Source organism: Panthera uncia (assembly GCF_023721935.1).
Source record: "Panthera uncia isolate 11264 chromosome B3 unlocalized genomic scaffold, Puncia_PCG_1.0 HiC_scaffold_1, whole genome shotgun sequence".
In the NCBI taxonomy this organism is placed as follows: domain Eukaryota; kingdom Metazoa; phylum Chordata; class Mammalia; order Carnivora; family Felidae; genus Panthera; species Panthera uncia.
In genome coordinates, this window is record NW_026057582.1 from 75,428,525 (window position 1) to 75,456,377 (window position 27,853).

The 27,853-nt window shown below is 34.7% G+C and overlaps 2 protein-coding genes and 1 pseudogene across 2 annotated transcripts; all 3 read left to right on the forward strand.

Annotated features, from left to right (window-relative positions):
• The first annotated feature begins 1,978 nt into the window (after nucleotides 1-1,978).
• On the forward strand, nucleotides 1,979-2,917 carry LOC125909772 (olfactory receptor 4F21-like). Its single transcript, XM_049613236.1, has one exon. The coding sequence runs from the start codon at nucleotides 1,979-1,981 to the stop codon at nucleotides 2,915-2,917; it is 939 nt and encodes a 312-aa protein (XP_049469193.1).
• A 6,642-nt stretch (nucleotides 2,918-9,559) lies between these two features.
• Nucleotides 9,560-10,492, forward strand: LOC125909787 (olfactory receptor 4F4). The gene has a single exon (XM_049613253.1). The coding sequence runs from the start codon at nucleotides 9,575-9,577 to the stop codon at nucleotides 10,490-10,492; it is 918 nt and encodes a 305-aa protein (XP_049469210.1). The 5' UTR covers nucleotides 9,560-9,574.
• Nucleotides 10,493-15,937: 5,445 nt separating this feature from the next.
• LOC125910364 (olfactory receptor 4F21-like) lies at nucleotides 15,938-26,769 on the forward strand (annotated as a pseudogene).
• The last annotated feature ends 1,084 nt before the right edge of the window (nucleotides 26,770-27,853 follow it).

The following is a 27,853-nucleotide window of genomic DNA, read 5'->3' on the forward strand; positions in this document are numbered from 1 at the left end:
CTCAGTTTGTTCTCTTTATTTAAGAGTCTCTTATGGTGTGTCTCCCTGTCTGTTTTTGTCTTATTTTTATTTCCCTTCCCTTATGTTCATCTGTTTGTATCTTAAATTCCACATATGAGTGAAATCGTGGTATTTATCCTTCTCTGACTTATTTTGCTAAGCATAATACACTCTACTTCTATCCACGTTGTTACAAATGGCAAGATTTCATTACTTTTGATTGCCGAGTAATATTCCATTGCATATATATACCACATCTTCTTTATCCATTCATCAGTCGAAGGACATTTGGGCTCTTTCCATACTTTGGTTATTGCCAATAGTGCTTCTATAAACATTGTGATGTCTGTGCCCCTTCAAAACAGCATACTTGTATCCTTTGGGTCATAGAGTAGTTCTATTTTTAATTTTTAGAGGAAGCTCCACAGTTTTTCAGAGTGGCTGCACCAGCTTGCATGCCCACCAGCAGTGCAAAAGAGATCCTCTTTCTCCGCATCCTTGCCAACATCTGTCTGTTGTTGCCTTAGTTATTAATGTTAGCCATTCTGACAGGTGTGAGGTGGTAGCTCATTGTGGTTTTGATTTGTTTTTCCCTCATGATGAGTGATGTTGAGCATTTTTTTCATGTGTCTGTTAGCCATCTGGATGTCTTCTTTGGAAAGGTGTCTGCTCATGTCTTTTGTCCATTTCTTCACTGGATTATTTGGTTTTTGGGTGTTGAGTTTAATAAGTTCTTTATAAATTCTGGATACTAACCCTTAATCTGATATGTTGTTTGTAAATATCTTCTGCCATTCTATTGGTTGCCTTTTAGTTTTGATGATTGTTTCCTTCACTGTGCAGAAGCTTTTTATTTTGATGAGGTCCCAATAGTTCATTTTTGCTTCTGTTTCCAGTGCCTCCAGACACATGCCAAGTAAGAATTTGCTGTGGTTGAGGTCAAAGATGTTGCTGCGCATTTTCTCCTCTAGGATTTTTACATTTAGGTCTATCATACATTTTGAGTTTATTTTTGTGCATGGTATAAGAAAGTGGTCCGGGTCCATTCTTCTGCATGTCGCTGTCCAGTTTTCTCAACACCATTTGCTGAAGAGACTGTCTTTTTTCCATTGGATATTCTTTCCTGCTTTGTCAAAGATTAGTTGGCCATAGGTTTGTGGGTCCATTTCTGGGTTCTCTACTCTTTTTCCAATGATCTATGTATCTGTTTTTGTACCAGCACCATGTTTTTCCATGGAATGGAATGTTTTTCCATTTTTTTTTGTGTCTTCTTCAATTTCTTTCATAAGATCTCTATAGTTTTCAGTGTATAGATTCTTTCCCTCTATAGTTAGGTTTATTCCTAGGTATATTATGGTTTTTGGTGCAATTGTAAATAGGATTGATTCCTTGATTTCTCTTTCTGCTGCTTCATTATTGGTGTATAGAAATGCAACCAATTTCTTACACTGAATTTATGTCCTACGACTTTATTGAAGTCATGGATCAGTTCTAGAAGTTTTTTGGTGGAGTCTTTTGGGTTTTCCACATAGAGAATCGTGTCATCTGAAAAGAGTGAAAGTTTGACTACTTTTTGTTTTTTTTTAACTTTTTTATATGCTCATGTGTACTATTCCAATTTTCTAAGATTCAATATATTTTTTAATTTTTATTATTTTCTTTCATCTACATTCCTTGAGTTTATTTTTTCATTCTTTTCTCACTCCTTAAGTTGCCTGATTACTTCAGGTATTTAAACAAATGAGAGCAATTTAAAGCAACAGATTGCCTCTGAGTGCAGTTTTGGTCACACTACCAAACCCATACACTGGGTTCCCATTATTTTATAAATAGTTTACTACCAATTAAATAAAATATCTGTTATCAACAGATAATTTTATATTATCAACATTTGACGCATTGTTTTTAGGGCCTCAAAGTTGACTCCTTCTTTCTTTTCTTTCAGGCCACATCACAGTCTTTTCTTCTTTGTGATTCCATGGACCAAGTAAATGGCTCTGTGGTAACTGAATTTGTGTTACTGGGACTTGCACAATCCTTGCGAATGCAGGTTTTGCTTTTTCTTTTCTTCTCTTTATTCTATGCAGGAATTATCTTGGGAAACCTCTTCATTATGTTTACAGTGATTTTTGATTCTCACTTACACTCTCCCATGTATATCCTGCTGGCCAACTTATCATTCATCGACCTGGGCCTTTCATCCACCACAGTTCCTAGGATGATCTCTGATCTTTTCAGTGATGGCAAAATCATCTCCTTCTATAGTTGCATGATACAAATGTTTTTTATTCATGTCATGGGAGGAGTTGAGATGATACTGCTCATAGCCATGGCATATGACAGGTACACAGCAATTTGCAGGCCTCTCCACTACTTAACTATTATGAATCTCAAAATGTGCATGCTTTTGGTAATGACTGCTTGGATCATTGGGGTGATCCATGCTGTGTCTCAGTTTGTTTTTGTCATAAATTTACCCTTCTGTGGACCTAAAAATGTGGGGAGTTTTTACTGTGATTTTCCTAGGGTTATTAAACTTGCATGCATGGACACTTACAGACTAGAATTTGTGGTCACTGCTAACAGTGGCTTCATATCTATGGGCACCTTCTTTTTCTTAATTGTATCATACATCTTTATTCTGATCACTGTCAGACAACATTCTTCAAAGGATTTATCCAAAGCATTCATCACTTTGTCAGCTCACATCACTGTAGTGGTTTTGTTTTTTGTTCCATGCATGTTTCTCTATGTGTGGCCTTTTCCTACCAAGTCAATGGATACATTTTTTGCCATTGTGGACTTTGTCGTCACTCCTGTCTTAAATCCTGCCATCTATACTTTAAGGAACAGAGATATGAAGGCAGCAATGAGAAGGCTGAGTCGACAAGTTGTAAGTTCTAGAGAGATGTCATAACAGATTTCATTGGTAAGAACACAAGATGAATGTCATGGACCACCATGAACACCATGGAATATGTACACTTTCATTAATGCCTACAGAAAACTGAGAAGTCTACATAAAAAGAGGTATTGAATCAAAGAAATTCACTTTCAAATAGGAATTGCAGTAATTTTTGTTAATTATAAAAACTAAAGTGTTATATATTCCTACCTAACCAATAAACCTAAATTTGTAGTTATCATCAATGACTACATTCAATTTTCATGTAGTTTTTATCTATATATAAATATATACATGAACATATGATTTAGCTTTATTTATCAGTATCTTCATACTGATAATAAGCATCACTGAAAATTAATATTTCTTATGGAAATTATGTGGATCCAATGGATAAAATATGAGTTTATACAAACCAGCAGACATTAAAAATCAAGAAAGAAACAATTTTCATCCTAATTGTACTTTAAGTTAGATAAATAGGAAGGCAACACTATGTTACAACTCTTAAGAATTGTTTTCAGCCTTTGATTGTCAATGTATTTTGTACAATGTTACTTTAAAAATAGATTCTAGTATTTTGCATTATGCAACAATTGTCTATGGTCCTTTTTTTTCCAGAGAAAATTTCTATTGTTCTTGCAGTCTTCCTCAAAGCATTTCTTGATTTACCCTAAAAGAGTACCCACAATTATAAAAGTATTTTGAGAATGTTATTACCTAAAGAAAGGCACCCAACTTAGATCTCAGCTTATTTAATGTACCTGTTAAGCTGGAGTACTCAGGACAAAGAAGATGATTGACATCTTTACTTTTACTTTACTTTTCCAAGTAAAACTTGGAAAGTCAGATGGGTCAAGGAGCAAAAGTGAGAAATCACTTGGATGTATTTCTATGACTGACTTAAAAAACATTAATTGTGGTGACTCAGCCCGGTTGTAACTTCTGCATTGTAAGCTGTTCAATAAAATGATAAATAATGAACGAGATTTTCTTACTATTGTTCAAAGTATTTTTCCTATATTTTATCCAAAATTGGTCATAAATGTTATAAGCTATCCTCTTTTTATAACAACTAAAGCATTATTATTTATTGTCTTCTTAATCCATCTGGATTTTTTTATATTTTAAAATCCAATAATACTTTTTTTAATATAATTTATTGCCAAGTTGGATAATATAGTGTCTATACAGTGTGCTCTTGGTTCTGGGGATAGATTCCCATGATTTATCGCTTACATACAACACCCAGTGCTAATCCCAACAAGTGTTCTCCTCAATGCCCATCACCCATTTTCCCCTCTCCCCCATCAACCCTCAGTTTGTTCTCTGTATTTAAGAGTCTCTTATTTCCACATCCTTTTTGAGTTAATTTTTGTGAATGGTGTAAGAAAGTGGTCTAGTTTCATTCTTCTGCATGTTGCTGTCCAGTTCTCCCAGCACCATTTGTTAAACAGATTGTCTTTTTTCCATTGGATAGTCTTTCCTGCTTTGTCAAAGATTAGTTGGCCATACTTTTGTGGGTCTAGTTCTGGGGTTTCTATCCTATTCCATTGGTCTATGTGTCTGTTTTTGTGCCAATGCCATGCTGTCTTGATGATTACAGCTTTGTAGTAGAGGGTAAAGATGTGGGATTGTGATGGGATTGTGATGCCTCCTGCTTTGGTCTTCTTCTCTTGCACTGTTGGTGGGAATGCAACTTGGTGCAGCTGCTCTGGAAAACAGTGTGGAGGTTCCTAGAAAATTAAAAATAGACCTACCCTATGACCCAGCAGTAGCACTGCTAGGAATTTACCCAAGGGATACAGGAGTACTGATGCATAGGGCCACTTGTACCCCAATGATTATAGCAGCACTCTCAACAATAGCCAAATTGTGGAAAGAGCCTAAATGTCCATCAACTGATGAATGGATAAAGAAATTGTGGTTTATATACACAATGGAGTACTACGTGGCAATGAGCAAGAATGAAATATGGCCCTTTGTAGCAACGTGGATGGAACTGGAGAGTGTGATGCTAAGTGAAATAAGCCATACAGAGAAAGACAGATACCATATGTGTTCACTCTTATGTGGATCCTGAGAAACTTAACAGAAACCCATGGGGGAGGGGAAGGAAAAAAAGAAAAAAAAAAAGGCTAGAGTGGGAGAGAGAGCCAAAGCATAAGAGACTCTTAAAAACTGAGAACAAACTGAGGGTTGATGGGGGGTGGGAGGGAGGGGAGGGTAGGTGATGGGCATTGAAGAGGGCATTTTTGGGATGAGCACTGGGTGTTGTATGGAAACTAATTTGACAATAAATTTCATATAATAAAAAAATAAATAAAAATAAATTTAAATAAAGAGTCTCTTATGGTTTGCCTCCCTCTCTGTTTGAAACTACTTCTTCCCCTTCCCATCCCCCATGGTCTTCTGTTAAGTTTCTCAAGTTCCACATATGAGTGAAAACATATGATATCTGTCTTTCTATGACTGACTTATTTCACTTAGCAAAACACCCTCTAGTTCCATCTGGATTTTAATTTCAGAACTATCTTACTGGTTTCAACTGGATTCTATTAAAAAGTCACCTTTAACAGAGAAAGACAACGACCATATGATTTCACTTATATGTGGAATCTAAAACACAAAACAAACAAAAACAGAGTCTTAAATACAGGAAAAAAACTGGTGGTTGTCAGAGGGGAGATTGGAGGGGGAATGGGGAAAATAGATAAAGGGATTCAGATGTACAAACTTCCAGTTACAAAATAAATAAGTCACAGAGATAAAAAGTAAAGCATAGGGAATAAAGTCAGTAACATTGTAATAACGTTGTGATGATAGTGACTGAAGTTAGCATGGTGAGCACTGAGTAATGTACATAATTGTCAAATCACTGTGTTATACACCTGAAACTAATATAACACTGTATGTCAATTATACTTCTATTAAAAAAGAGTTTAGGTAAATATAGATACAAGGAAATAAAGTTTCATTTGCACAGAGAAAAAAATCACCTTTAGATTTAGTGAGATATTTAAAATACCTAAATGAGCCAAGAAATTGTGACAACAGCTCCTGACTCCAGAAAATTCTGTGTGTTTCCTCTAGGGAAAATCTGAGAGCCTATAAGAGTCTCCGTACTCAAAGTTCAGGCTATTTCCAGATCTCCTCACACCTGCTCACACCTCCATAAATGGCTCTTCACTGAGTGGTTTACTAAGGAGGACAATTCATACAGACTTTATGCTCTTGAAATTTTATGCTTCAAGAAAAAGTGCAAATAAAAGGAAAATCTGTACTCTTTTTTGCAATAGTCTCTTCCAGTTATGAAGGAGGTAGGTGGAATGATGAAAATGAAGTATATTAGCAGAACTAACCAAAGTGTAGAATTTTATTGACAATGAGATGCTTCTATTATCAGTAAGAGCCCATTTGGCAGAATTTAATTATGCATGTATCTTCAAGAAAAATGGAAGGATTTTGTGAGGTCAGTTTAAATACTTACAAGAGTTAGTATAAATATTAACAAGCATTGCCCTTGTTGTGTTAAACAACCTAGTATATGTTATACAAATGTTATGAGTGTTGAGTCCTTCCCCTGTATCTTCCAGGCTAATATATTCTTTCATCTCTATTTAAGCATCCTTTTTCCCGTAAAGCCCAGATTCATTGTTCTTTTACTTATTTCCCTCCCTCCCTCCCGCAACCCCAATGAAATTTGATTTTGGATATTTCTTTCACATGAAGGTACAAATCACACTCTTAGAGCTGTAGAATTTTGTTTTAGAAAGCTTTTGATCCAATAAGCTCATTTTTAAACAGGAAAACTAAGGCTTGGGTATTTTGAATGACATGCTAAAGTCACACAGTAAATTTGTACTAGAACCCCAAAGTCTCCTGACTTCAATCTCAATGAAACTTATAAAATAAAGATTTTAGGTATTTTTCTTTAAAAAGCAGTAAAACACATTTAGGACAAACATAATATCCTAAAGTTTGAATTTTAAGTTTAATCTAGTACATAGGGAAAGATTTTATTGTTCATTTGTAGCTGGCTCTTCATGATTACTATAGCCAATGTATAAGATTCTGGAAAACTCCTTCAATAGACCTAAACTTAATGTTTCACTTAGAATTAACATAATCCTTCTAAAACCCCTTGCGCCATTTTTGAAGAACCAGGTATGATCTTTGAAAGGATTACGTTCGTGAAGGATCCCCTGTAAATGAGAATCCTCTATATTCATTCACTCCTCAGTAACATACTCAAGAAATGAAATGTTTTAACTGAGAAATTCCTTTTGCTGAAGAATAACATATATGAATTCTTTTTACCATGGTAGAAAGTCTTTTCACTGTAAAAGAGAACCCTTTTGTCAACTATCACCCTTGATATATTTCTTATGGAGATAAAAGTATTGAGTTTGTCCTCTAAGTGAAATGAAATGGTTGCATGTAAGTTAATATCTAAGTTCAATTCTAAATTGAATACTTTGAAGGGCACCTGGGTGGCTCAGTCACTTAAGCGTCAGACTCTTGGTTTCAGCTCAGGTGGGGAATCTCATGGTTCATGCGTTCGAGTCCTGCATTGGGTTCTGTGCTGACAGCACAGAGCCTGCTTGGGTTTCTCTCTCCCTCTCTCTCTTCCCCTCCAGGCTTGTGTGTGCTCTCTCTCTTGAAATAAATAAATGAACTTTAAAAAAAAAAGTAACATACTTTGATTCTTAAGAAACATCCTAACCAGTCACATCACAACAGGAATCCCATCCACTTGATTGTCAATGATTAGTATGACTGTATTTATTACTGTGCTAAGCAGATGGGAAAGGTGTGTTTGTGTCTTGTTTTACTATTAGACTTCTCTTTTTACTTGGAAATAAAATTATAATTCCTAAGTTTTTATAGGACTTTGAAAACAGTAATATGAAGCATTAGTGGATAGGGCTAAGGAATGGGATTTGGGATAATGACAAGAAAAGTGTAATTTCCAAGGGCTACAGAATAACTGTGATGAGAGAAGTAGTGAAAACAAATACTTCTACTCCCCCAAGAAATTTGGTAAGATTAACCCACTATACTTTCATGCCTCCCTAGCACCCATCAATTTCCACAATTATTCAGAATAGAATCATTTATATACTCCTTTTTTTAATCTCCCACATCCTGTTGACAAATATCCTGTTTTTACTACCTTAATAATGGCTATCATGTATTGACTATTCATTATTTATTAGAAATGTATTAAACAATTGCACATAATGCTTTAATAGTTCTTCACTGTCTTCATAATAAAACACAAATCCCTTAGCAAGCATTCCAGAATCCTTTTTCAATTTTATCTCCTATTAAACCCCTTCACATTTTCTCTCATGCAAATTTTTTTTTGCATTTTCCGCACTTTTAATTTCATCTCTAAATTACCTTTCTTTTATCCTTTTATTTTCTGCTATTTTATTTTTCTTCCATTTTTCATCTTTAATTTTATTTTGGGCTAACTCCTTTTCTTCTAAGCATTTTGGTATCACTAAACGATAAGTATAAATTCCATTCTCTATAAGGCCTTATAATTCTGACCTTCTTTTTTAGAATCCTCATTTATTTAAACTTCTCCTAAGATTGAATTTCTACATCTGTCTTAGCTTTCATGTTTCTATCCAAGCTTCTGAGAAACTATGAAAATTATTTTGGAATTGTGTCCCTCATTCATGCCCCACAGAGTACTAGACTAGTGGCAATTTTGAGAATTTTTGATGCAGTGCATTTGTTTTAAAGATGGGAAAACAAAAGGATGCAGGGAACTGAAATTCAATCATCTTGTTATGAACAAGATGAACAATAACATCTATGTTATTTCTAGAAGTCAAGTAAAATTTGTAAATTATTACCAGGGAAATGGGGTTTCTCTGTGAATCAAAGGCAACAAATATTACTACTAATAATTATCCAAATTCATTTTGTACTTACTAAATACAAAAACTATGCAAAACACTTTACATTTAATACTTCATTTGAAATTCATTATAACCACAAGAAGTGAATATAATTAGTATCTACATTTGTAAAAATGGTAAAAATAAGTGTTAAAGAGTAAGTCCAAGGTCCACAGACTACATTCAAAATTTATACACTATAAATTGCCTCACAGAGCAAAATTGTGAATGAGGATTTGTCTTAGTTTCATAAAGAGGTTTCCAACAACTGTACATAAAATGATTGTGATGGGCTACAAAACCACTAAGAATACTTTTTCAAAAATGTATGCCACAAAAAGTCCTTGTAAATATAAAGATCATATAAGTATGTACTTAATAGCTAAGATACTGTTTTGGAATTCAAAGGAAAAGGAGATAAACATATGATGGTGATATAGACTTAATCTGGCACAGAAGGTCACATGAACAAAGGAATTTTATTAGAAATAAGCCTAAGTGCAAATAATGAGAAGACTTGAATAACTGGACTAAAAGGCACAGTCAGGGGAGGGGTGTGGAGTAAAATGGTGGGTTTAGATTGTATGCATTTATGTAATAAACCATAGATAGACATTATATGAGTAAGCAGAATGACACAAAATGAGGCTTTGAATTTGAATATAATAATTCTGACTTTCTTCTTACTCTATTCTCTAAGGTAACTACAGAGGCTCTTTCCTGGAATGAATCAATAAATGACACAAATTTCTCCATGGTGACTGAGTTCATTTTTCTGGGACTCTCCAATTCTCAGGAATTCCAGATATTCCTACTGGTGTTCTTTTTTATATTCTATGTGGGAATTGTGTTTGGAAACCTTCTTATTGTCATAACTGTGGCTTCTGACTCCCATCTTCACTCTCCCATGTACTTCCTGCTGGCTAACCTCTCACTCATTGACCTCTGTCTGTCTTCCGTCACAGCCCCCAAGATGATTGCTGACTTTTTCAGTAAACGCAAAGTCATCTCTTTCAAGGGTTGCCTTGCTCAGATATTTCTCGTTCACTTTTTTGGTGGGAGTGAATTGGTGATCCTTATAGCCATGGCCTTTGACAGATATGTAGCAATCTGTAAACCTCTTCGCTACTCTACAGTTATGTGTGACCATGTATGTTTTGGCATTGTGACTGCCGCATGGGGAACTGGCTTTCTCCATTCAGTGAGCCAGTTGGCTTTTGCAGTAAACTTACCTTTCTGTGGTCCCAATGAGGTCGATAGCTTTTACTGCGACCTACCTAGGGTTATCAAACTTGCTTGTATAGACACCTATAGATTGGATGTCATGGTCATTGCTAACAGTGGTGTGCTCACTGTGTGTTCTTTTGTTTTCCTAATCATCTCCTATGCTATCATCCTAGTAACCATCCAGCAACGCCCTTCAGACAAGTCGTCCAAGGCTCTGTCCACTCTGACTGCTCACATCACAGTAGTTCTTTTGTTCTTTGGACCATGTATCTTCATTTATGCCTGGCCATTCCCCATCAAGTCACTAGATAAATCCCTTGCTGTGTTTTATTCTGTGGTCACTCCTCTCTTGAACCCGATTATATACACACTGAGGAACAAAGACATGAAGACTGCAATGAGACGACTGAGTAAATGGAATGTGAATTCTAGTGTAAAATTTTAGATGTCTCCTAACTTTAAGGCTAAACTAAGATAATGACATAAAATAAAGTTGGTGAAGTACTTGGTAAAGCTCACGAAAATCTTACTTTCCATTTCTTAGTAAATGTCAAAGAACTTTCACATAAATTGCCTCAATTTATCCTTTGACAAATTTGTATTTTATATTTTTGGATACAGATACAAAGTTAATATGCTTTCAAAATAGTATCTAATTCTCAGAACAATGGCATAAATATGTCAATATTTGTACACTTCTGTGGCTGAGTAGTTCTGAGCATAATAGATGGAAACACAGAAATTAGCCTGCCTTATAATATTTTTATATTTTTATTTGACTCATTTTCCCTAAAAACATCAAGGAAGCAACTTCCATACACCTAACTCAAAAAACATGCTTAGTGATAAGGATATTTATGAGCTAATTTTTTTCTTTTTAAATATATGAAATTTATTGTCAAATTGGTTTCCATACAACACCCAGTGCTATGAGCTAACTTTTAAAAGGTTTAGAAAAGAAACTCTTCATACTGTAACAGTCTATAGTTCATCTGAAATCACTAGAATAACCCATAATCCATGAGATCATTATCAAAAGTGACAGGAAGAGTAAGTCTGACAATGTAAAATTTGCCTTACAGGCACTTGATATCTTGTAGCTTACAAGCTATCACAAGCAGTAAAATGCATTTAGAAAGATCCAAGTTCTTTCAAAGTGTTGGCACAAAGTATATCAGTTTGATCCATTCACATCATTTTCCATGGTTAACTTTTAGAAACACAGACTTTGAAGTCAAAAAGAGATGGGTCCAACTCTACTTCTGCATTAGTAATCGTGACTGGGCATTAGCTTGTCTAAGCTTCAGTTTCCACATGTGCAATAGGAGGATAATAATACCTACACATATGGTTATTATGAGGGATAATAAGACAATAGATATAAATCTATTTTATATCAGATATCATTGCATATAACATAGTGTATATCAGTGTGCTATTTATAAATTTTTAAATAAATCAATCAATTTATTGATTTATATCAGACAAATAGCACATTTTGTGGCATATTATCAGGATCCCATAAGTATCAGGTACTATTAACATTATTATATAAAGCCTATATATTAACAGGCCAAAAGTTCTCAACTTTTATCTTATCCTGACATACTTGAGGGATATGATATAAACCAATCTTAACAGATGCTCATTTTGGGGACATTGTAGTTGTAAGTGTAAGTGTGTACATTTATGTGCAAGTGTGTATTCATGCTCATACACCCTACCATTCTAGGAACACATGTCAAAAAGTCAAGATAGAAGTAGAGGGAATATAAATTTTTAAAAAGCTTGGAAAATTATTCCTGATAAATAGCTTCACACTCCAGCAAGACTCACTGAACCAGGCTACAATTGAAGATTAAATATAATAAGAAAAGAATGCAGCTTTTCAAATTGTAGCTTAATAAATAAGGAGAGTCAGATGATAAGAGAATTAAAATCATGTTTACCACAGGGGGGAAAAAAGAGAATAGAAATTCCATAAGCAGGTTGAAAACATAAGAAAATGAGCACATGATAATGGCAGTATCTCAAATCAGTGGAGGAAGGAAGGACCTATTAATGTGATGGTGGAATAACTGGATAGTAATTTGGGAAAAGATATATTGGACATATTCTTCATGTCACATGCCAGGACAATTTCTAAGTAAACTGAAGCAGAAATATTTTTTTAACTACACAAATATTAAAAGAAAACATGAGTTATATTTTGTTTGTTTGTAATCCATGAATATGATAAAGATTGATAATGTTAACTAAATCAATGTTTTAAATGCATGGTAAAAGCATGAACAAAATAGAGAAGATAAATACATCAGGAGAAAGTATTTACAACTCACATGGCAAAGAATAACAGCTGTAATTATAAAGAACTTCTAAAAACACACCAAACAAAAAAATAGACAAAACATATTAATTTACAATTGATATGTAAGGAGATAAAAATGGCTTAAATACATTTAAAAAAAATCAAGTTCTCAGGGTTGGGTGGCTTAGTCACTTAAGCACCTGACTCTTGATTTCAGCTCAGGTCATGATCTCTAGATTCATGAGTTTGAGCCCCCATCAGGTTCTGCGCTGACAGCATAGAGCCTGGCTGGGATTCTCTCTCTTTCTCCCTCTCTCACTAAATAAATAAACTCTAAAAAAAATGTTCAAGCTCTTTCATGTTAAGATATACACAGCTTAAAACTAAGCTGAAATACCAATTTTGATCTTAAGATATAAAATATCTGACTTCAATATTCAATAATACACCTTACTGGTAAAGATATACATAAAAGAGTCCTCATATGAACTATTGATAAGAATACAAAATGGTGTTACATCTTAGCAAGATCTATGAAATTTACAATGCTAACTTCTGACCCAATGATCCTAATTCTATCTTAACAATACATGTGCAAAAATGCAAAATAACCCATGAATTTGTTGCAGCATTGTTTTAAATAGCAAAAGATTGAAAAATACTTAAATGAAAATCAGAAAAAAACTGTATAAATTATACATTATGGAACATTAAGTAACTATAAAAATTCGTGAGGAATATCTCCAAATAAGGGCTCTGGGGGAATCTACAAGGTATAAGTTAAATGAAAACAATTAAGTTGGAAAAGAATATGTCCAGGATGTTAATTTTTATTTTAAAATGGGGATATATATGTTGGGTTTATATATATATAAATATATTTTTATAAAGAATTATAGAAATATTTTCAATGGTAAACAAAAAAAATAAAAATGGTTTCTTATAGAGAAAGAGAAAACAGGGCAAGGGACAAGTATAAGAGTTAGATTTTTCTGAATATGTCCTATTTTATAGTTTTGACACTGAAATCCTGTAAGTGTTTTTACATAATTAAAAATGAAATTAAATCAAAAGAAAAATGTTCTCCTAGGTAAGTCATACAGTGAATCTCAAAAAATTTCAAGATCAGCACCTTTAAAAAGTATGTTCTCTGACTAAAATGCAATCAAATTAGAAATCAACAACCAAAAGATATATAGAATAGTAAAATTGGCAAAAAAAAATTAGTAGGCCTTTCTCCAAAATAGATATTAAATAATAAACAAATTAAAAGATGCTCAACGTCATTAACTGTTAGGGAAATGCAAATTAAAACCCCATTAAGATACCATTTCACAAACACACTAGAAAGGCTCTAATCAAAAACAGATTATAACAAGTGCTAGCAAAGATGAGAAAAAAAAATAGAACCCTCATACATAAGTGGGAATGTAAAATGCACCTGCTTTACAAAAGACTTTAAATGTAAATAGACTAAAGACTCCAATCAAAAGACAGAGTGGAGTCACTGAGTTACCTAAATCTATTCTCCTACTGCATGATTCTTCTTTTGTTCAGCTTCACTATTTGCCATTATTTTGTCTTCTATGTCACTAATTCATTCCTCTGATTCTTCCAGCCTACTGTTCATTGCATCAAGCCTGTTTTTAATCTCATTTATTATATTTTCATCTCTGATTGATTCATTTTTACCTCTATTATCTCTGTGGTAAGGGTCTCCCTCATGTCTTCTACTCTTTTCTCAAGCCCAGTGAATATCCTTATGATGGTTGCTTTAAATTCTCTATTAGGCATGTCACTTAGATCTCTAGCTATGGACTTCTCTTTTTCTTTCATCTGGGACCAATGCCTCAGTCTTGGCATTTTGTCTAAGTCTCTGTCTTCTTCCCTGTGTTAGAAAAGCCAATTATGTCTCCTTCTCCTAAAAGTAAGGGCCTTATGAAGAAGTCATGTAGTTCCCAGAGCCTGGAGCTTCAGGGAGTGTCTCCAGTGTGTGCTGTGTGCAAACTACTATTGTGTTTTGGCTGCTCTCTCCTTCAGGCCAGTTATCTGCAGAGGCTCTCCTTGCCTACAGCAGGCTGTTTGGTCCCTGCCCTGAATGTAGTGACTCTTAACTGGGTGTGCTCTGGTCTGCTTGTGAAATGAGACTTGTCACCAACTCCACTGGAACTGAGGCACTGCAAAACACTACTGGGCATTACCCAACGAACACAAAAAAGTTAATTTAAATGGATACATGCACCCCTTTGTTTATAACAGCATTATCTACAACAGCCAAATTATGGGAACAACCCAAGTGTCCACCTACTGATGAATGGATAAAGAAGATGTGGTGTATATACACAATGAAATATTATTCTGCCATAAAAAGAATGAAATCTTGCCATTTGCTCCATGGATGGAGCTAGAGAGCATTATGCTAAATGAAATAATTCAGTCAGAGAAAGACAATGATTTCACTCATATGTGGAATTTAAGAAATAAAACAAGTGAGAAAATGGGGGAAAAAGAGAGAAAGAGGTAAAGCAAGAAAGAGATTCTTAACTATAGAGAACAAACTGATGATTACCAGAGAGGAGGTAGGTAGTAGAATGAGTGAAATAGGTGATGAGGATTAAGGTTGCACCTGTTGTGATGAGCAATGGGTGTTGTATAAAAGTGTTGAATCACTGTATTGTACACCTGAAACTAATATTATACTGTATATTAACTAACTAGAATTTAAATAAAAACTTTAGGGGTATCTGGGTGGCTCAGTCAGTTCAGCGTCTGACTCTTGGTTTTGGCTCAGGTCACAATCTCATGGTTTGTGGTTTTGAGCCCCACATCAGGCTCTGCGCTGACAGTGTGGAGACTGCTTGGAATTCTTTCTCTCTCCCTCTCTATAACCCTCCCCACTCATCTTCTCTCTCAAAATAAATAAATTAACTAAATTAACTAATTAAAACTTTTTAAAAAGGCCACCTACTAAATGGGAGAAGACATTTGCAAATGATATATCTTATAAGGGGATGATATCCTAAAAAACGAAGAACTTATGCAACTCAACATAAAAACAAAGCAATCCAATTAAAAAATGGGAAGAGAATCTGAATACACATTTTCCAAAGAAGAAATACAGATGGGAAAAGAAACATGAAAAGGTGCTTAACATTACTACTTAAAGAAATACAAATCAAAACGACAATGAGATGACACCTCACATTAGAATGGCTAGAATAAAAAGACAAGAAATAACATGTATTGGTGAGCAGGTGGAATAAAAGCAAACTTCATGAAGTATTGGTGGGAATGTAATTGGTGCAACCACCAGGGAAAACAGTATGGAGTTTCCTCAAAAAATTAAAAATAGGAATACCATATGATCCAATATTTCCACTACTGGGTATTTATCCAAAAACAAAAACACTAATTCAAAAATACACATGTATCCCAATGTTTATTGCAACATTATTTACCATAGCCAAGATATGGAAGAAACCCAGTGTCCATTAATAGGTGAATGGATAAAGAATATGTGGTGTATGTACACAATGGAATATTAGGCACAAGAAAAAATGAAATCTTGCCATTTGAGCACGGATGGATGTAGAGGGTATTAGGCTACATGAAATAAGTCAGTCAGAGAAAGACAAATACAATATGATTTCATTTATATGTGGAATCTAACAAACAAAACAAATGAGCATACAAACAAATAACAGACTCTTAAATACAGAGGACAGACTGGTGGTTGCTAGAGGAGAAGTGGGTTGATGGATGGGCAAAATGAAAAAAGAGGATTAAAGAGTACAAACTTCCAGTTATAAAAAAAATAAGTCACAGAGATGTATAGTACAGCATAGGAATATAGTCAATAATATTGTAATAACATATATGGTGACAGATGGTGACTACGTTTATTGTGATAAACACTGAGTATAGTTTTTTAATTACTATGTTGTACATTTAAAATTAATAAAACATTTTATGTCCACTAATTTCAATAATAAAAAAGGATATGTATATTTTTTTATGTTATATAAGATTAACATGAAAAAAACAGCAAAAGGGGCATCTGGTGGTTCAGTCATTTAAGCTCAGGTTATGATCCACAGTTGTGGGATTTACCCCTGAATCAGGCTCTGTGCTGAGTGTGTAGCTGCTTAAGATTCTTTATCTCCCCCTCTCTCTGCTCCTTCCCTGCTCACACATTCTCTCCTACTCTTTCTCACTCTCAAAAGAAGGGAAGGGGAAGGGGAAAGGAAGAAGAGGAAGAAGAGGAAAAAGAGAAAGAAGAGGAAGAAGAAGGAGGAGGAGGAGGAGAAGGGAAGGAGAGGAGATGAGAGGAAAGAAAGAGAAGGGAAGGCGTAGAGGGGAGGGGAGGGGAGGCAAAAGACAAAAAAGAAAAAAAAAAAAACAGCTTTCCACATGGAAAAACCATAAATTGGATTTCACCACATACTATATACCAAAATGAATTCAAGACAGATTAAAGGTGTAAAACATCATAAACAAGACTTTTTAACTTTTGGATTTTTAAAATTTTTTTAAATGTTTATTATTTATTTTTGAGAGAGAGAGAGAGAGAGAGAGAAAGAGAGAGAGAAGAGTGGGGGAGGGGCAGAGAGAGAGGGAGACATAGAATCTGCAGCAGGATCCAGACTCTGAGCCGTCAGCACAGAGCCCAACACAGGGCTTGAAATCACAAACCATGAGATCATGACCAGAGCCAACGTCAGACACTTAACTGACTGAGCCACCCAAGCGCACCGATATAACTTTTGGATTCTGATTGATCTTCATATAATGGCAGCCACATAAATCTGTCCATAAATATCATGCACAAAAGATGTAAAATTGAAAACAGTTACAAAGGAAACCACATATACCATGCCCTATCATTGCTAGGAGATAGGAAAAACCATAAATTTCAAATTGTGTGTGAGTAAAGAAATAAACCACAAATTCCAGCTGCAATACTATTGGAGTGTCCCCCACCACTTGAAGCTATGGATGCAGAGAAGAGAAGAAGCTTAAAGATCCCAAGTGAAAGATGCAAAAGGTGTGGAGGACATAATAATGTCTCTAAAAAGAATGTCCGTTACTAAATGCTAAAAATATGGGAGATTAGAATGGCTATTAAACGGAAAAGTGTGGAAGTTATGTAAATCCCTTCTGGAATCATTTAAAAACTCAAAGTTTTCTGGTAACCAATTCTTAAACATGATGTATTTTCCTGATTAAGTTACATAAAAATGTTTACCTTAAATGGCCATACATAAAGTTTTGATTACCAAATGTGACACTTCAACAGAAAAAAGAATAAAAACAGTACATAGAAAGTCATGAAGAGGAGAGAACAATAATGATCTTTGTTTTCTCAGAATTATACCAGAAATCTTTCTCTCCTCCAAAAAGTCAATCAGTCAATACAAAAACAGTCTTGCTTTTTCTTTTAAACTCCTGTGCTTCTGTGAGTGCTCTGGATTCAGAGTGACTGCTAAGCCTATTTTCATATCTGATTGGATTTCTTTCTTTTTTAAGGCTGAATAATATTTCAGTGTATGTATTTTTTTTTTCAATTCTCATTTATTTTTGGCTCTTGGGGCAATGTTATCTTGTGTATGTATTTCTTTATCCATTCATTCATCCATAGACATTTAGGATTTTTCCTATCTTGGTTATTGTAAATAATGCTACAGTGAACATGGAAATACAGATACCTATTCAAGATCCTGATTCTACTCCTATGGATAAACATCCAGAAGAGGAAATGCTGTACCATATGGTAGTTACATTTTTAAATTTTTGAAAATTTCCATAATGTTTTCTGTAATGAGTGTACCAATTTACTTCCCACTAATAGTATAACAGGATCCCCTTTTCTCCACATCCTCACCAACATTTGTTTTCTTTTGTTTTTTAAAAGTATCCATACTAACAGGTGAGAGGTGAAATTATTTCACTTTCGTTTTGATTTGTGTTTCTCTGAGGATTAGTGACATTGAGCACATCTCATATTTGCTGGCTATTGGTAGGACTTCTTTGGGAAAATGTCCGTTCAGGTTCTTTGCCCATTTTGTAATGAAGTTATTTGCTATTTTGCTATTGAGTTGTATGAGTTCTCTATATATTTTGGATATTAACCCCTTATCAGACAAATCCTATGGGAATATTTTCTTCCATTTTTTTCACTTTGTAAATTGTTACCCTCATTATGTGCAAGCTTTTTAGTTTGATGTGACACTGAATTCATTTTTCTAGTATTTTGTGGAGAATTTTTGCATCTTTACTCTTCAGGAATATAGCCTTTAGTTTTCTTCTCTTGTAGTATCCTTTTGTACCTTTGGTATCAAGGTAATGTGGGCCTTATAAAATGACTTTGGAAGTATTTCTTCCCCTTCAATTTTTTGGAAGACTTTAACAAATATTAACACTAATTCTTTAAATGTTTGGTAAAATTCACCAGTGAAATCATCTGGTCCTGGACTATTCTCAGAAAGTTTTTAATTCCTGATTCAATCTCTTTATTTGTAATTGACCCATTAAGATTTTATATTTTTTTCATGACTCAGACTTGATACATTTTATATTTCTAGGAATTTATCCATTTCTTGTTAGGTCTTCCAAGTTGTTGCCTATAGTTGTTTACAGTAGTCTCAATATCCTATGTATTCTTGTAGTATCAGTTATAAAGTCTCCTTTCTTTCACTTATAATTTTATTTATCTCAATCTTCTCTATTTTTTATTAGTTTAGCAAAAAATTTGTCTAGTTTTTTATCCTTCCAAAAACAAATTCAGTTTTCACAATCTTTTCTTTGGTTTTTCTACTACTTACTTTTGCACTATTTTATTTCCTTCCTTCTGCTAGCTTTTGGTTTAGTTATTATTTTTCTAGGTCTTTGAAATGTAATGTTAGATTGTTTGAGAACTTTATTTTTCTTAAGTATCTGTTGTTATAAGATTTTAGAAATATTTTTGCTGTATCCTATGACTTTTGTATGCTCTATTTCCATTTTTGTTTGTCTAATATATTTCCCTTTTTATTTCTTGTTTGGCCCAATGATATTTCAAGAGTGTGTTGTTTAGGGGTGCCCAGGTGGCTCAGTCGGTTAAGCGTCCGACTTCAGCTCAGGTCATGATCTCATGGTCTGTGGGTTCAAGCCCAGCATTGGGCTCTGTGCTGACAGCTCGGAGCCTGGAGCCTGCTTCTGATTCTGTGTCTCCCTCTCTCTCTGCCCCTCTCCTGCTCACACTGTCTCTGTCTCTCAAAAGTAAATAAATGTAGAAAAAAAATTTTTTAAGAGTGTGTTGTTTAATTTTCACATATTTGTTAATTTTCCAGCTTTATATTGTTATTGATTTCTCCTTTCACACCGTTTTGACCAGAAAATATACTACATGTTATTTCAATCTTCTTAAATTTGTTAAGATTTTATACCTAAAAAATGATCTATTTTGGAATATGTTCCATGTGCACTTTAGAAAAATGTATATTTTGCCACTTTTGGATAAAAGTTTCTCTAGATAGCACTGGGTGTTGTATGTCAGTGATGAACCCCGGGAATCTATATCAAAACCCAAGAGCACACTTTACACACTGTGTGTTAGCCAATTTGACAATAAATTATTTTAAAAAAAAAAAAGAAACTGTTTTTTTTTAGATGCCTTTTAGATCCATTTAGTCTTAGATCCATTTACTGTTTCCTTATTGATTTATAGCTGCATGATCTAAAGCTTAGTTTTAGTGTTGTTGAAATTGGGGTACTGATGGTCTCCACTATTATTGTGTTGCTATCTATTTATCCATTCAATTCTATTAATATTTGCCTTACATATGTATGTAGTCTGATATTGGGTGCATATAGAGTTTTTATATCTTTTTGATGAAGTGATCCTTGTATCATTATACAGTGACCTTCTTTGTGTCTTGTGACAGTTTCTGAGGTAAAGTCTATTTTTCTGATATAAGGATAAATAACCCTCTCTCTTTTGGTTACTATTTGTATAAATGTATTTATCCTTTCCTTCCCTTCTGCCTGCATGTGTTCTTAAAGGTAAAGTTGAGTTTCTTATAGGCAGAGTTAGATAAAAAATGAATATAGTTGGATCTTCATTTTTCTAAAAAATCCATTTAGCCATTCTGTGCCTTTGATTGGATAATTTAGTCCATTTACATTAGAGAACTTACTGCCGATGTGTTCCTTGTTTTATAGGAAACTTACTATAAAACACTTACTGCCAATGTGTTCTGTTTTATAGTTTCTTCCCCTTTCTTCCTCTCTTGCTAACTTCCTTTGTGACTTGATTTTTGTACTGGTTTGCATCAGTTGTTTTTTTCTTTTTTTTTTTAAGTTTATTCATTTTGAGAGAGAGAGAGAGAGAGAGAGAGAGAGAGAGAGAGAAAGAGAGAATTCATGCAAGCAAGGGAGGGACAGAGAAAGAGGGAGAAAGAATCCCAGGTAGGCTCTGTGCTATAAGTGCTGAGACTCTTGTGGGGCTTGATCTCACAGAGATCGTGACCTGAGCTGAAATCAAGAGTCCAACACTCAACCCACTGAACCACCCAGGTGCCCCAATTTTGTTTCAATTCTTTTCTCTTTATCTTTTGTGTATCTACCACACAACATACACCTCTTCTCAAGTGCAATGGGACACACACAAAACTTGATTATTAATTCTCAAAGAAAACATAAATGTCACAAAGTAGAAATATTACAAAAAGTATTTTCTGATAATAATGAAATAAATATAGAATTTAAAATAAAATTGAGAAACAAAAGGCCCAACCATCTTGAAATTTGGAAACCTGCACTTAACACTAAGAAAGGACGTACAGACAAAAACATTTAAAAGTCACAGAATTAAAGAATGAATTAAGTTGCCAAATAAAAAATTAAAAAGAAAGCAAAAATAATACAAACTATAAGAAAGAAAACAAACAAGATAAAAGTAGAAACTAATAAAGAACCAAAAATAGTCTATCAAAGTAATAAAACAAAAATCTTATTTTTAGAAAAAATTACAATGCAGACAAACCATAGCTAATCAAAGATAAAAAGGGATGAAGACACATGTAAATAATAAATGCTATAATAATAAATTATTATCTTATAAACAGCAAATTAAAAAAAATCACTAAATACAGTGGTGCTACATGGGTGGAGGCAGGAGGCAAGGAAGATTACAGAAGTCAAAAGTATACAAGGGGAGTACCCAGCCTCGGGCATCTGGCTGGCCCCTCTTGTTTTTACTAGCTTTTCTTCTCAGTGGAAACTTCAGACACCAAACAAAACAAAGAATACAGAAATTATACAGATAGTATAGAAGTCACTAAACAACAATAAAAAAAAAAACCCACCTATATCCCACAGAAATTAACAAAAACAAATCCTGAGGAGAGAGAATGTGATTTCCAGAGTTACTAAATTATAATATCCAAAATGTACACTTAAAAAAAAACAAGTGTGTAAATTTTTAAAAAATATATGCCCCATGTACAAGAGAAATAAACAGAATCTATCCCTGAGAAAGCACAGATATTGGACTTACTACAAAAAAAGTTTTAAAAAACTTTTAAATAAGCTCAAAGAGAAAACAAAAAACAAAAAAACAAACAAACAAACAAACAAAAACAACCAAGAGAATGATGGATGAACAAATCAGGATATCAACGAAGATACGGAAATTATAAAAAGGAACCAAACTGCAGCTAAAAAATATAACAACTGAAACAAAAGGACCTGGAAGAAGTGAATATCCACATGCAAAAGAATTGCATCTCTACCTCACATCATATACAAAATGTAATGAAAACTGCATCATTGACTTAAATGTAAGAGCTAAAACCATAACACTCCTAGAAGAAAATACAGATATAACTCATGGCCTTGGACAGGCAGTAAGTTCTTAGATATGACACCAAAAGCGGAAACATAAAATTTTGGACTTTATCAAATTATAAGCTTTTGTGTAATTATATTATCAAAATTGGACTTTATCAAAATTAACAAACTTTTGTGCAACAAAGGACATTATCAAGTAAGTGAGAATACAACCTAGGGAATAAGAGGAACATTTATTAACCACATCTCTGACAAGGCTCTAGCATCCAGAATATAGAAAAAAACAATTACAACACAGCAAGAAAAAAAGATAAACTACCCAATTTTTAAATGGACAAAGGACTTAATAGGCATTTCTTCAAAGAAGATATACAAGTAGCCAAGAAGCACATGAAAAGATGCTCAACATTAACAGTTGTTAGGGAAATGCACATCAAAATCATAAGAAACCACTTCATACTCACCATGAGGCCATTTAATAAAAGGAAAATCATCATTGTTGGCAAAACGTGGAGAAATTAGAATTCTTATACACTACTTATGGGAATGTAAACTGATGCAGACATATAGGAAATTTTTTTTCCAGTTTCTCAAAATGTGAAAAACAGAGTTAGCATATGACCCAGCAATTCCACTCCTAGGTATATACCCCCAAGAAGTGAAAAAAAGTTCTAAAAAATTTATACACACGTTTACAGCCACACTCATCACAACAGACAGAAGTTATCCAAATATTCATCAACAGATGAATAAACAAAATGCAGCATACCAAACAATAGAATATTACTCAACCACAAAAAGGAATAAAGTACTGATTCGTTCTACAATGTTGATAAACCTCAAAAATATGTTGAGTGAAAGAAGCCAGATATAAAAGCTGACTTGTTGTATGATTCCATTTACATGAAATATCCAGAATAGGCAAATCCACACACACAGAAAATAGATGGGTAGTTTCCAGGATCTGGGGGAAAGACAAAATGGGGAATAATAGCTTAATGGTATGTTTTCCTTTTTTTATTATTATTATGAAATTTATTGTCAAATTGGTTTCCATACAACACCCAGTGCTCATCCCAACAGGTGCCCTCAATACCCATCACCCACCCACCCCTCCCTCCCACCCCCCATAAACCCTCAGTTTGTTCTCAGTTTTTAGGAGTCTCTTATGTTTTGGCTCCCTCCATCTCTAACCATGTTTTTTCTTCCCCTCCCCCATGGTCTTCTGTTAAGTTTCTGTAGCCGCTCTGGAAAACAGTGTGGAGGTTCCTCAAAAAATTAAAAATAGACCTACCCTATGACCCAGCAGTAGCACTGCTAGGAATTTCCCAAGGGATACAGGAGTACTGATACATAGGGTCACTTGTACCCCAATGTTTATAGCAGCACTTTCAACAATAGCCAAATTATGGAAAGAGCCTTAATGTCCATCAACTGATGAATGGATAAAGAAATTGTGGTTTATATACACAATGGAATACTACGTGGCAAGGAGAATGAAATATGGCCTTTTGTAGCAACATAGATGGAATTGGAGAGTGTTATGCTAAGTGAAATAAGTCACACAGAGAAGGACAGATTCAATGGTATGTTTTCTTAATGGATGAAAATATTTTAGCACTAAGAAGGGTGATTGTGCAACTTGTGAATGTACAAAATACCACTGGATTATTTTCAAAATGATAAATTTTACATTATGCGGATTTAACCTCAATTTTAAAAAGGTAAAAGATATAAATACTCTGAAAACAGTTAAAAATATAGCCACTTGCCTGGCTTCCTCCCCCAGAAGACTTGCTCACACCACATCTTCCAACTCGTAAGTTTTGTGGAGCCTTGCTTCCAGTGGTGGTGGCAACAGGTCTCATTTCATAAGCAGACCAGTGCACACCTGGTTAAAATATGTCACATTCAGGCCAGGGACCAAACACTGTGTACAACAGGCAAAGAGCCTCCACAAACAACTGGTCTAAAGGATAAAGTGGCCAGGACAAAACAGCAGAGTACATGTAGCACACACTAGAGACTCTCCCAGAAGTGCCAGGCACTGGGGAACAAGGGACACTACACAGCAGGGCACTATGGGACCTCTTCCTTTATAAGGCCATCACTCTCAAGAACAGAAGACATAGCTGACCTTCCTAACCACAAACAGGCATAAACTGAGACAAAAAGAAAAGACAGAGAAATTTACCCCAAATGAAAACAGAATAAGGCCACAGCCAGAGAACTAACAAAATAGATATAAGTAACAAGAATAGCAGGAGATTTTTCAACAGAAAATTTCCAAGCCAGAGGGTATGGCATGATATATTCAAAGTGCTGAATGGGAAAATCTGAAGCCCAGAATACTCTTTCTCACAAGCCTATTAAGAGAAGGAGACACAAAGAGTTTCCCAGGGCATAAAGCAACTGCATTTTCAGGGAGTCCAAACTACTGAGAAAATTTCTGTCTGCTACATAATTCTCCCCTATACAAAGAGTTACACAAAATACTGCCATCATAAAAGCAGTTAATTAATAGCACTAATTGTGCTTGGGTAGTGACCAAGTTCAACTCAGAGACTTGGTGTTGTCAGCCAGAAATGAGTCTGTTATGAGAATTGTCTCCTAGAATCACATTGGTTTTCTAAAGAAAGTGAGAAGAAAAGCGGTTAATGAGTCACCTAGGGGGTGACATCTGTTTTTGTAAATCACCATCTCCTTCCCCTACTAAAATTTGGTTTTTGTTTTTATCTAACCATCTATCATCTATCCATCTATCTATCTATCTATCTACCTACCTACCTACCTATCTATCTGCCTCTTTATATTTTGCCATGAAGGCAAAAGAAAGCTCTTGAAAAACAAGGAAAGCAAATAAAAAATATAACAGGAAGGGGATAATTGCATCAACAATTGTAGCATTGCAATGTCCCTCAGCCTTTGAGTAACTTCTTCTAACAGTATAAACCAAGAGGTTCTGACAGATCAGCCTCATTCTATATTATTCTAGCTTTGGGTCTAAGTTTGTACTCAACCAAATAAATCAAACTTAGGGTTAATCCAAGCCATCTGAGCTAACATATTAAATACAGAATCATTGTTTAGTGTACTAATATCATTAAATATGGCCAATCCAACATTTTATTCCTTCCATCCAAGTCAAACACTCTTAGGATCCATTCCCATATATAACGTTCCAGGTGTCTATGGATACAGATATGTAAAATCTTTCAGTTATTTTGGTGTATACTGTATCTAGTCACGGATTCCATTTTGTCCCTGACTCACCGGAGCTTTCTGGGACTTGAGCCTGACTATAGGACTAGGAACAATGTGAAGAGGTGGGAACAGGCACTGGTAATTGTCAGCAGTCCCCCTCTGGTAACCAACTCAGAAGAGGTCATTATAATTTTCAGATAAGCACAGACAAATCTCTTTATATAGAGAAAAGAAAAGATGCTCCCACCAGTAAATGAGTATTGAAAGATGTTCTGGTTTCTGAGTTTGTGTTGCTGGGATTTTCTACATCTTGGGAGACTAAAGTTTTTCTCATGTTGACATCCTCCTTGATCTATTTAGGGATCGTCCCAGGAAATTTCTTCATTTTCTTTCTGGTATTTTTTTTACTCCCATTTACATTTTCCTGTGTACTTCCTGCTGGCCAACCAGTCCCTCATTGATGTGGACTTTTCTTTACCACAGTTCCCAAGATGATTATAGATTTTTTAATGAATGCAAGATTTCTTTGCAAAGTTTCAGGGCACAGACATGCTTCATCCACATAATGGGCAGAGTGGAGATGGTGTTAGTTATAGCCATAGCGTTTGACAAGTACATGGCAATCTGTAAACCTCTTCAGTACCTGGACATCATGAACCCTAAAATACATGTTTCATTTGTAACTACTTGCTGGGTAACTGTGGTGAACTACTTATGCCTCCATTTGTTTTCGTTACAAACGTGTGCTTTTGTGGTTATATTAGAAGTAAAAACCTTCTATTATAACTTTTCCAGAATCATCAAACTTGCATGCAGAGATGGAGCCAAGTTTGAATTTATTATTGCTGCCAATAATAACATCATGAGCATGGGCACCTTCTTTTTACTAATCCTTTCCTATATCCTTATTTTGGTCACTGTCTGGAAATGTTCTCAGAAAGACTTACCCAAGGCATTTATCACTCTGTCAGCTCACATCACTGTGTTGACTCAGTTTTTTACCTTATTCATGTTTCTTTTTTTGTTTTGTTTTTTGTTTTTTGACCATAATCACAGTCTGGTTTATTTATTTTTTTAATATGAAATTTATTGTCAAACTTGTTTCCATACAACACCCAGTGCTCATCCCAACAGGTGCCCTCCTCAATGCCCATCACCCACTTTCCCCTCTCTCCCACCCCCCATCAACCCTCTGTTTATTCTGTGGCCTTTCCCCACTTCTTCAAGTGATAAATACCTGTTCATTGTATTGACTCACTATAGTATTGACTTTGCTATCACCTCTGTCTTTAATCCTTCCATCTATCTATACATAATAGAACAAAGACATAAAAGTAGCAATAAAAAGATTGAGTGAGCAGGAACATGTCAGATTTTGCTGACTGAATGTGACTCTGGAGCTCTAAAACTATGCATCCACTAAGTATCCACTTTGGATACTTCAACTTTGGGTATTTCCACTTTGGATACTTCTGACATTTAACATGACCATATCTTAACATAATATCTATCTCACTGAACAGACTCCTACTACTAGAGCATTTATTCATAACCTCTACTACCATGGGAAATGTGAATCCACCATGATATGGGTTATTTTAACAGAGAGTATCACTATCTACTAAATAATACTTACGATTGAAATTGTGATCATTTTGACAGAAGATGGACATAATGACATCTCTTCTGCTTCCCAAAGATTTGCAAATGAAATGCAAACACACTTTGGAGAATGTCAGGAATCATTACATCAAATATACGCAGGACTAGTAATTCTAATTATTCAGGCTGTGTTCCCTCAGAAGAAGATCCAAAAACAAAATTTTATTGCCAGTAGTTTATTTGGAAATTGATTTTTGAAAATCTCATCAAGGGAATAGGAAGTGAGACAGAGATGTGAAGGTTGCTTATGTTGATAAATGTAACTGGGGTGCAAGCCTAGAATGGCCCTCTAGGTTACTCTATAAATTCTATGGCTTAGAATTGTCCCATTTTAAAGGGTGCAATAACTCCTTAGTATTTCCAGTCCAGAATACTGTGCATGATAGGAAGGAAGCCAGAGGAAAAACCATCAGGTAGACTTCCAGCTGCTGGAAGTAGAAAACTATCTCTTTCTTTGAAAACAATAAATGCAAAGGTATATTCCACTTTTTAAAGAACTCAGGCCCCATTTTACCTTATCCTGTCAAAGATTCTCTAACGTGATGGCTGTTTGCAATTTCACAAAAGGAAGACTTAAAACAGAAGTGACGAGCTATAGCGGCACCGTTGCTCAGAGCTGATAGTTATGTTCCCCTCTATTACCCATTCTAAAGCCCCCATCATCAGGCAGTTCTTCTGATGATCTAGGTTACTTGACTACTGAGACCATCCAGTTTTTTTAAGAGTAGTTTGAGCCCTGATTAATATGTTCTTGTCAATCTACTGTTGCCACAATTGCCCTATTATAGTTATCATACATCATGA

Coding starts and splice junctions, on each gene's coding strand:
- LOC125909787 (XM_049613253.1), top strand. CDS start 9,575: ATGGTGACTGAGTTCATTTTTCTGGGACTCTCCAATTCTCAGGAATTC.
- LOC125909772 (XM_049613236.1), top strand. CDS start 1,979: ATGGACCAAGTAAATGGCTCTGTGGTAACTGAATTTGTGTTACTGGGA.